Source organism: Bufo bufo, chromosome 7 (assembly GCF_905171765.1).
Source record: "Bufo bufo chromosome 7, aBufBuf1.1, whole genome shotgun sequence".
Lineage (NCBI taxonomy): Eukaryota > Metazoa > Chordata > Amphibia > Anura > Bufonidae > Bufo > Bufo bufo.
This window is the reverse complement of record NC_053395.1, coordinates 12,205,362-12,215,190: the sequence shown is the minus strand read 5'-3', so window position 1 is coordinate 12,215,190 and position 9,829 is coordinate 12,205,362. Positions and strand designations below refer to the sequence as shown.

Genomic DNA, 9,829 nt, shown 5'->3' with positions numbered 1-9,829 from the left:
TATGATGAGAGATGTTTATAATTAGAGATGAGCGAATTTTTCAAAAATTTGATTTGGCCAGTTTGCTGAATTTTTTTAAAAGAACTCGGTTCAATACGAATTTATTTGCGGTGAATCGCGTTAAAAAATGGCTATTTCCGGGCTGCAGAGAGCCTTTATAGGGGTGTTGAACACTGTGCCTTGCAGTAAGGCTACATGCACATGGCCGTATGTGTTTTGCGGTCCGCAAATTGTGGATCCGCAAAAAAAAAAAATAGATGACTTTCCGTTTTTTTTTTTGCAGATCCATTGTAATAATGCCTATCCTTGTCCGCAAACTATAAAAAAATAGGACATGCACTATTTTTTTTGCGGGGCAACGGAACGGACATACTGATGCGGACAGCACACGCGTTTTTCGAGGACCCATTGAAATGAACGGGTCCGCATCCTATCCGCAAAAAAAAAAAACGGAACAGACACGGAAATAAACAACGTTCGTGTGCATGTAGCCTAACGCACGCATAGGGAGTCTGCTATGGTAGTGAAACAATACTGGGAGTCCGTACGGCAGGCGTCGCTCTAACAATCACTGCGCAAAACGGACCAAATAACTCAAGTGTGAACTCAGCCTTACAGTCCCTCGCACTGTCCCTAGCGCCTGCTGACGTCTCTCCCTGCACTAAGCGCACTGGAAAATGGCAGAATCCAAGATGGCTGCCGCTATTTATAGGGCTGTGACATCACCGGGCTGGCTGGCTGCATGCATGGCATTGTGGGTGATCCCGCCTTCCCAGAGTTCCTTGCTCCATGTCCTCACACGTGCAGCAGCAATTTTAGGAAAATTCACGAAGCGTAAGGAAATTCGGATTTGATGCGAATCGAATAAATCCTGAAATTCAGATCCAATTCCACTTCGTCAGCTCATCTCTATTTATAATCATCTCCCCATGGGCAGAGCCAATCAGAGCAAGCAGAGCTGCAGTGTAAAGCATGGGGGAGGCCACTGAACTGCCTCAAATAGGGTGGGTATGGAAGGCGGTATCTGCCTGCGCCAGCCAACCACAGTGCAGAGAACAAAAGTGGGTCAAAGTTCTGGGTGGCATCACACCTCTGCCACGTAAGCCTGGTACAGATTTGTGCACTAGGTGGCGCTGTGATTAGAACGCCCCATTTTCCCCCTCACCCCACTATTGAGCTCAGCGGGAGAAGCTTTCATTTCAAACTTTTTTTTTTATTTCCAAAACTTTTCTTTATGCCATAAACACCTCTTTCCCAATAGACAGGAGGTCTCAGGATCTATGCTTGCTGTCATTGAATTGGGACATTCTTGTTTATGTCCAGGGAGAGAAAACTTCTCTCATACAATGTATGAATTCAAGACAACACATCAGCAGCTCGGTTCTACTTCGTAACAATGTATCAGTGCAGGGAAGATGTCCGGAGTATTGCTTCTGTCTTTGGCACTGGCGGCTTTAGGAGGGGGAGCAGTTGAGGTTTCATGGATAAGTGGGAGGTGGAGGAGGCCACGTAGGATGCCTCGCGGGCGGCGTCAGAGAATGCAGCGGAACTTCAGGGTGGAGCCCGCCATCCTCCGCCGATACTCCTCATCGAAAATCTTATTCTGAGACTCGGTGAAGTGATTCATCCAGTCGGCAACTTGCCCTAAAATAGGATGAAAACGGGTTACCACTCATACAGCGGCGGGGTCTACGGGCGGTCAGTCTCCACCTTCATCCACCACTGATGATGAATGGACAAGGCCAGGAAATCACAGCATGCCACAAAGTGTGCTGGCCTAGAACTGCTGTGCGCTGGCCTCTAGTGGCCGCTCTGTGAACTGCAGAGCTTTCCGCCCCGTACTAGGTGCGCACCTTTCCGCATGAAGGGGGACAGCGTCTGGTCCAGCACGTTGGAGGGCATGCTGGAGTAGTTGGTCATCGGGTTCTCCTTCATGGCGCTGAAGGAGGTGTGCTGGCAGATCTTCTCCACGGCGTCTTCAGGCAGCTCCTTCCCTAAGAATCTCATCACCTTCCTGATCTCCCTCTTGGGGTCCTGCGGAGAAAGCGACAATCACTGATGGTCCTGCGGCAGGTTGTCCCCCGCTACCTCCCCCTGGTGTCCGCCGCGGCCTCACCTCCTTCATGTCTTCATAGAACACGTACAGGACGTCGTGCTTGTCTCTGGCGTTCCACCATCCGAGGACGTGGTCGAACCAGCCCCCCCAGGCCACTGTCGGGAGAAGGCCGGGACGTTAGCCGCTGCCAGTCTGTTGCCCCCTGCTGGTGGCAGCGCAGAGCGGGGGAGCACCACAACTCCCATCATGCATCGTGTCAGTATCAGGTGCGACCACGAATGCAGCTCTGGAGTAAAGTAAAGCTGCCCAGCAGTGAATGCAGGTGTAACGTGCTCACCCACCATCGCCCTTCAGAAACTTCAGCACATATTCATCCCACGTCCCGGGGTCCGGCTGCGTCTTGTTCATCTGATCAAAGAAGTAATACGACACCGCGTTGTCCTTAGCGTTACGAGCGACGTAGATCGCCTGAAACAGGAGAGGTCACCGTTATGGGGGCGCTGTGGAGGTCACTGTTATGGGGGCGCTGTGGAGGTCACTGTTATGGGGGCGCTGTGGAGGTCACTGTTATGGGGGCGCTGTGGAGGTCACTGTTATGGGGGCGCTGTGGAGGTCACTGTTATGGGGGCGCTGTGGAGGTCACTGTTATGGGGGCACTGTGGAGGTCACTGTTATGGGGCACTGTGGAGGTCACTGTTATGGGGGCTCTGTGGAGGTCACTGTTATGGGGGCGCTGTGGAGGTCACAGTTATGGGGGCGCTGTGGAGGTCACCGTTATGGGGGATCTGTGGAGGTCACTGTTATGGGGGCACTGTGGAGGTCACTGTTATGGGGCACTGTGGAGGTCACTGTTATGGGGCACTGTGGAGGTCACTGTTATGGGGGCACTGTGGATGTCACTGTTATGGGGGCGCTGTGGAGGTCACTGTTATGGGGGGGCACTGTGGATGTCACTGTTATGGGGGCACTGTGGAGGTCACTGTTATGGGGGCACTGTGGAGGTCACTGTTATGGGGGGGCACTGTGGAGGTCACTGTTATGGGGGGCACTGTGGATGTCACCGTTATGGGGCACTGTGGATGTCACCGTTATGGGGGGTGCTGTGGATGTCACTGTTATGGGGGCACTGTGGAGGTCACTGTTATGGGGGGGCACTGTGGAGGTCACTGTTATGGGGGCACTGTGGATGTCACTGTTATGGGGGCACTGTGGAGGTCACCGTTATGGGGGCGCTGTGGAGGTCACAGTTATGGGGGCACTGTGGATGTCACTGTTATGGGGGCGCTGTGGATGTCACTGTTATGGGGGCACTGTGGAGGTCACTGTTATGGGGGCGCTGTGGAGGTCACTGTTATGGGGGCGCTGTGGAGGTCACTGTTATGGGGGCACTGTGGAGGTCACTGTTATGGGGCACTGTGGAGGTCACTGTTATGGGGGCTCTGTGGAGGTCACTGTTATGGGGGCGCTGTGGAGGTCACAGTTATGGGGGCGCTGTGGAGGTCACCGTTATGGGGGATCTGTGGAGGTCACTGTTATGGGGGCACTGTGGAGGTCACTGTTATGGGGCACTGTGGAGGTCACTGTTATGGGGCACTGTGGAGGTCACTGTTATGGGGGCACTGTGGATGTCACTGTTATGGGGGCACTGTGGAGGTCACCGTTATGGGGGCGCTGTGGAGGTCACAGTTATGGGGGCGCTGTGGAGGTCACCGTTATGGGGGATCTGTGGAGGTCACTGTTATGGGGGCACTGTGGATGTCACTGTTATGGGGGCGCTGTGGATGTCACTGTTATGGGGGCGCTGTGGATGTCACTGTTATGGGGGCGCTGTGGATGTCACTGTTATGGGGCACTGTGGATGTCACTGTTATGGGGGGTGCTGTGGATGTCACCGTTATGGGGGCACTGTGGATGTCACCGTTATGGGGGCACTGTGGATGTCACTGTTATGGGGGCGCTGTGGATGTCACTGTTATGGGGCACTGTGGATGTCACTGTTATGGAGGCGCTGTGGATGTCACTGTTATGGGGCACTGTGGATGTCACTGTTATGGGGGGCACTGTGGATGTCACTGTTATGGGGGGCACTGTGGAGGTCACCGTTATGGGGGCGCTGTGGATGTCACTGTTATGGGGCACTGTGGATGTCACTGTATTGGGGGGCGCTGTGGATGTCACTGTTATGGGGGGCACTGTGGTTGTCACTGTTATGGGGGGCACTGTGGATGTCACTGTTATGGGGGCACTGTGGATGCCACTGTTATGGGGGCACTGTGGATGTCACTGTTATGGGGCACTGTGGATGTCATTGTTATGAGGGCACTGTGGATGTCATTGTTATGAGGGCACTGTGGATGTCACCGTTATGGGGGCACTGTGGAGGTCACTGTGAATGTCACTGTTATGGGGGCACTGTGGATGTCACTGTTATGGGGGCACTGTGGATGTCACTGTTATGGGGCACTGTGGAGGTCACTGTTATGGGGGCACTGTGGATGTCACCGTTATGGGAGCACTGTGGATGTCACTGTTATGGGGGCACTGTGGATGTCACTGTTATGGGGGCACTGTGGATGTCACCGTTATGGGGGCACTGTGGATGTCACTGTTATGGGGGGCACTGTGGATGTCACTGTTATGGGGGCACTGTGGATGTCACCGTTATGGGGGCACTGTGGAGGTCACCGTTATGGGGGCACTGTGGATGTCACTGTTATGGGGCACTGTGGATGTCACTGTATTGGGGGGCGCTGTGGATGTCACTGTTATGGGGGGCACTGTGGTTGTCACTGTTATGGGGGGCACTGTGGATGTCACTGTTATGGGGGCACTGTGGATGCCACTGTTATGAGGGCACTGTGGATGTCACTGTTATGGGGCACTGTGGATGTCATTGTTATGAGGGCACTGTGGATGTCATTGTTATGAGGGCACTGTGGATGTCACCGTATTGGGAGCACTGTGGAGGTCACCGTTATGGGGGCACTGTGGATGTCACTGTTATGGGGCACTGTGGATGTCACTGTATTGGGGGGCGCTGTGGATGTCACTGTTATGGGGGGCACTGTGGTTGTCACTGTTATGGGGGGCACTGTGGATGTCACTGTTATGGGGGCACTGTGGATGCCACTGTTATGAGGGCACTGTGGATGTCACTGTTATGGGGCACTGTGGATGTCATTGTTATGAGGGCACTGTGGATGTCACCGTATTGGGAGCACTGTGGATGTCACTGTGGATGTCACTGTGGATGTCACTGTTATGGGGGCACTGTGGATGTCACTGTTATGGGGGCACTGTGGATGTCACCGTTATGGGGGCACTGTGGATGTCACTGTTATGGGGGGCACTGTGGATGTCACTGTTATGGGGGCACTGTGGATGTCACCGTTATGGGGGCACTGTGGAGGTCACCGTTATGGGGGCACTGTGGATGTCACCGTTATGGGGGGCACTGTGGATGTTACTGTTATGGGGGCACTGTGGATGTCACCGTATTGGGGGCGCTGTGTTACATGTGACACTTTGCACCCACCTTACACTTCTGCTCCCAGAAGGACTGGGGCACCAGATCATACGGCAGATGGGTCTTCACCAGTCGGGGGGACGGGGTCTCCTCCAACATGTCAATGCCTATAGAAAAAGAAGTCATTAATTCTAAATATAAACTCTAGTCACATCCGGAGCTGCATTCATTATTCTGCTTTTTTTCCTATTAACTAATAGGTCGCAGGGCTTCAATTTCACGGCTTCCCTCCTCGGTTGATACAGAGCGTGACCTGCTGTGGTGCATTATGGGAGATTGTACAGTAAGTGGTCAGTGAAAGAAGACGAACTACAAGTCCCACAATGCATTGCAGCAGGATTTTAGGATTATAACCAGCATTTAGCAGAATTGTGAATGCAGCTCTGGATACGACCGACGCACGAGTCACAAGTACAGCTGGGAACCCCGGGTTATTCGGTGCCCACCAGAGGTGCCAGCACCAAGGTCACTGTGTACCTACCGGACGGCACCGGGGGAGGGGAGAAGATCTCCAGGAAGGGGGAGCGGACATATGTGGGGGCCCGTCTGGTCTTCTCCACTTCCCCATCGTTCATTATGGAGTCGATGATCTCCTGCATCCACGTGGTCCCTGGAAGAAGCGGAATCCGTCAACGTAACCCCACCCTCCGCCTGAAGGGGGCGCTCCAGTCTAACGCACACCAAGAAGGAGGTTTACAATTTCTTATAACTGGGTTTCAATTCCTCATTGTTTTCAAGATGTCTGCTTGCTGTCAATGAATGGAAGCAGTCCATTTTACATCTAGGGGCTGAAACCCCATTCAAACCTGAAACTTTTGCTACTGAGGGTTTGTTACAGTGTATCCGGCCTAGACAATCCGCTGTGAGATAAACCTCCAGACTGATACATTGTAACAAACAGTAGAGGTTTGTGCTGCTGATGGGTTGTCTGGACTGACACACTGTAACAAACCCTTGTGATGGCGGCCATCGTGGCGTTTACCTGCTTTGGGGTAGGTGGCGATCAGGAGGTCGTCCGGCCGGGCCTGGAATTTCTCGATTTTCTCCCAGGAAGTTGCGATCGGTTGCATGAGGGGAACGCCATGGACTGGGATCAGGGGGAACCTGTAGAACGTGCCCTCCGGGACCTGCTGCAGGATGTCCGAGTAATCCGGGGAGACGGCCTGCAGGGGGCGACAGCGGGTCTTCACTGCAGTAGAATCAGTCACTGCAGGTGTCACCCAGCTTTCCCGGGAACATATAAGTCCCAGCTACATAGGAATGCTCAGCTCTCATCGCCACCTGGTGGCCCTTGTCTTCTTCATGCCTCACGTGTCTCTATGGTTACAGGATCATGTATGTATCAGATCCGCCGCAAGGCTGCCCTCCGCTAATCTGGGTATGTGATCGGAGACGACTACGTGTCCAGAGACCCTGCTCTTCTTCCTGTGTCAGTCTTTACTGCAGTTCTGGCATTGTATTCACAAGAATGCACAGGATGAGCATACAGCTCCAGCCCCGTCACCCCATGGTGCGCCTCTTTCCTCACGACTTACTTGCCTTGTAGATCAGAATTTCCTCTCCTCCTGGCCACAGGCCGAGCACAGCAGCCCTCCAAGTATGCAGCCGCACCCACCGCTCCATCCGGAACAGAATGCTAGAGCTGCGGTGTAGACTGACACAGAAAGGGGCAATGTGACGGGATTCTCATATCTATTACAGCGCAATAGGTCTGTGGAAAGCTTAGTGATTAACGTATGGCTCAGTGCAGGACTGCCACCTGTCACCTACCTGTGCAGTCACCTACCTGTGCAGTCACCTACCTGTGCAGTCACCGACCTGTGCAGTCACCGACCTGTCAGCTACCTGTGCAGGACTGCCACCTGTCACCTACCTGTGCAGTCACCTACCTGTGCAGCACTGCCACCTACCTGTGCAGTCAGCTACCTGTGCAGTCACCTACCTGTTCAGGACTGCTACCTGTCACCTACCTGTGCAGGACTGCCACCTGTCACCTAACTGTGCAGTCACCTACCTGTGCTGGACTGCTACCTGTGCAATCACCTACCGATGCAGGGCTGCCACACTGCACCTGTCACCTACCCCCATAGTCACCTACCTGTGCAGGACTGCTACCTGTGCAGTCACCTACCTGTGAAGGGCTGCCACACTGCTACCTGTCTCCTACCTGTGCAGGACTGCTACCTGTCACCTACCTGTGCAGTCACCTACCTGTGCCGTCACCTACCTGTGCAGGGCTGCCACACTGCTACCTATCAGCTACCGGCCAGGGCTGGCACACTGCTACCTGTCACCTACCGGCCAGGGCTGGCACACTGCTACCTGTCACCTACCGGCCAGGGCTGGCACACTGCTACCTGTCACCTCGCATTACTCACATGTGGCTTCTCCATCCTGAGCTCTTCTCTCCGCTCCGCGTCCCAAACAAATAGGGTAAAGGTACAATCCGGGGACGTCACAGAGGGTGTGCCCCAGAGAGCGCGGCCAGAGCTGAAAACGTGTCCATATAGATGTAGCAGAGCTGGCACCAAAGCATGCACGTGTACAGATGTAGCAGAGCTGGCACCAAAGCCTGGGTATACAGATATACAGGAGCTACATACAGATATAGCAGAGCTGCAGTCCTATGTAACACCACTGAAATCACAGCACATGACAAGTTCAGCTCTGCTACATCTGTATACAGTTGACCCTTTGCTCTTATAGAGGAACAATGACAAGAAAAACACTCCAGTTCCAAGAACTCCCCCCCCCCCCCCCCCCCCCCCCGACTGCTCGGATTTTCCTGTTATTTTAAGAGCTAGAAACAAAATCCAACATCTCGGGTTCACGCAGAGTTTTCTGCATTTTCAATATCTCTGCTTGCTGTCAGGGCATGGAAATATTTATGCTCACATCCAAAACCGATCCTGAACTGATACTTCTCAACACATCCATCAGCTGTGAGGGCAAGACTAGGTCAAGATGGAGGTAAGACATGTCAATATCCCTGTTTGCTGTCAGTGAGCGGAAACAGTTCTGTCTACATTCAGAAGGTTTGTAACACTGTGTCAGTGCAGGTAAGAGCTGTCAGCCTGGAGTCCAGGACAGGAGAGAGGTTTGTGCTGCTCCTGTGCAGAGAAGCAAGACCAGAGCCGAGACGTCTGCACAGGTGAGTGATGTAGCAGAGCCGAGACGTCTGCACAGGTGAGTGATGTAGCAGAGCCGAGACGTCTGCACAGGTGAGTGATGTAGCAGAGCCGAGACGTCTGCACAGGTGAGTGATGTAGCAGAGCCGAGACGTCTGCACAGGTGAGTGATGTAGCAGAGCCGAGACGTCTGCACAGGTGAGTGATGTAGCAGAGCCGAGACGTCTGCACAGGTGAGTGATGTAGCAGTGCCGAGATGTCTGCACAGGTGAGTGATGTAGCAGAGCCGAGACGTCTGCACAGGTGAGTGATGTAGCAGAGCCGAGACGTCTGCACAGGTGAGTGATGTAGCAGAGCCGAGACGTCTGCACAGGTGAGTGATGTAGCAGTGCCGAGATGTCTGCACAGGTGAGTGATGTAGCAGAGCCGAGACGTCTGCACAGGTGAGTGATGTAGCAGAGCCGAGACGTCTGCACAGGTGAGTGATGTAGCAGTGCCGAGATGTCTGCACAGGTGAGTGATGTAGCAGAGCCGAGACATCTGCACAGGTGAGTGATGTATCAGAGCCGAGACGTCTGCACAGGTGAGTGATGTAGCAGAGCCGAGACGTCTGCACAGGTGAGTGATGTAGCAGAGCCGACGCGGCGCACGAGGTGGAATGTCGCTGCGTTTCATTCTTCCAGTGTCGATAACACCTTACATGCATGACGGCGCTGACGACTATAACACACATCCAGCAATCGCTGGACACCCAGAACCCAACCCGAGCACCGAGGTACAATGTGCCTCACACCTCAGCTGCTCCCATGTAGGGGGGTTTATAAGTTCCCAATAAGAATCAGTCCTGATGTTGTCGCCCTTGGTTATCTGGCTGTTCCTGGGTGACAACCAATACGGCTGCAGAGCTGCATTCACCATTCTGCTGGCTTCTAATGAGCTGTAGGTTTTTTACCTTGTCCCTAGTGGTGACTGCAGTATGCAGATAACTAAAAACCCCATGTTTTGTGGAGTGAGGATCGGTCACAGCTTTATTTATCTTTTTGTTTACCAAAAACACGAAAAACTCTTATCACCAGGAACGGCTTCCAGGAGAGCGAGAAGCGATAGCCCCACGGAAAC

General features: G+C 53.5%; 1 protein-coding gene across 1 annotated transcript; it reads right to left on the bottom strand.

Annotated features, from left to right (window-relative positions):
- Window positions 1-1,196: 1,196 nt before the first annotated feature.
- Window positions 1,197-8,081, bottom strand: LOC121007583 (sulfotransferase 1C1-like). The gene is made up of 8 exons (XM_040439623.1): window positions 7,961-8,081; window positions 6,565-6,745; window positions 6,064-6,192; window positions 5,592-5,689; window positions 2,398-2,524; window positions 2,117-2,211; window positions 1,854-2,034; window positions 1,197-1,644 (listed from the first exon to the last, which is right to left on the bottom strand). The coding sequence occupies exons 1-8, from the start codon at window positions 7,973-7,975 to the stop codon at window positions 1,532-1,534; spliced, it is 939 nt and encodes a 312-aa protein (XP_040295557.1). The 5' UTR covers window positions 7,976-8,081; the 3' UTR covers window positions 1,197-1,531.
- Window positions 8,082-9,829: the final 1,748 nt, after the last annotated feature.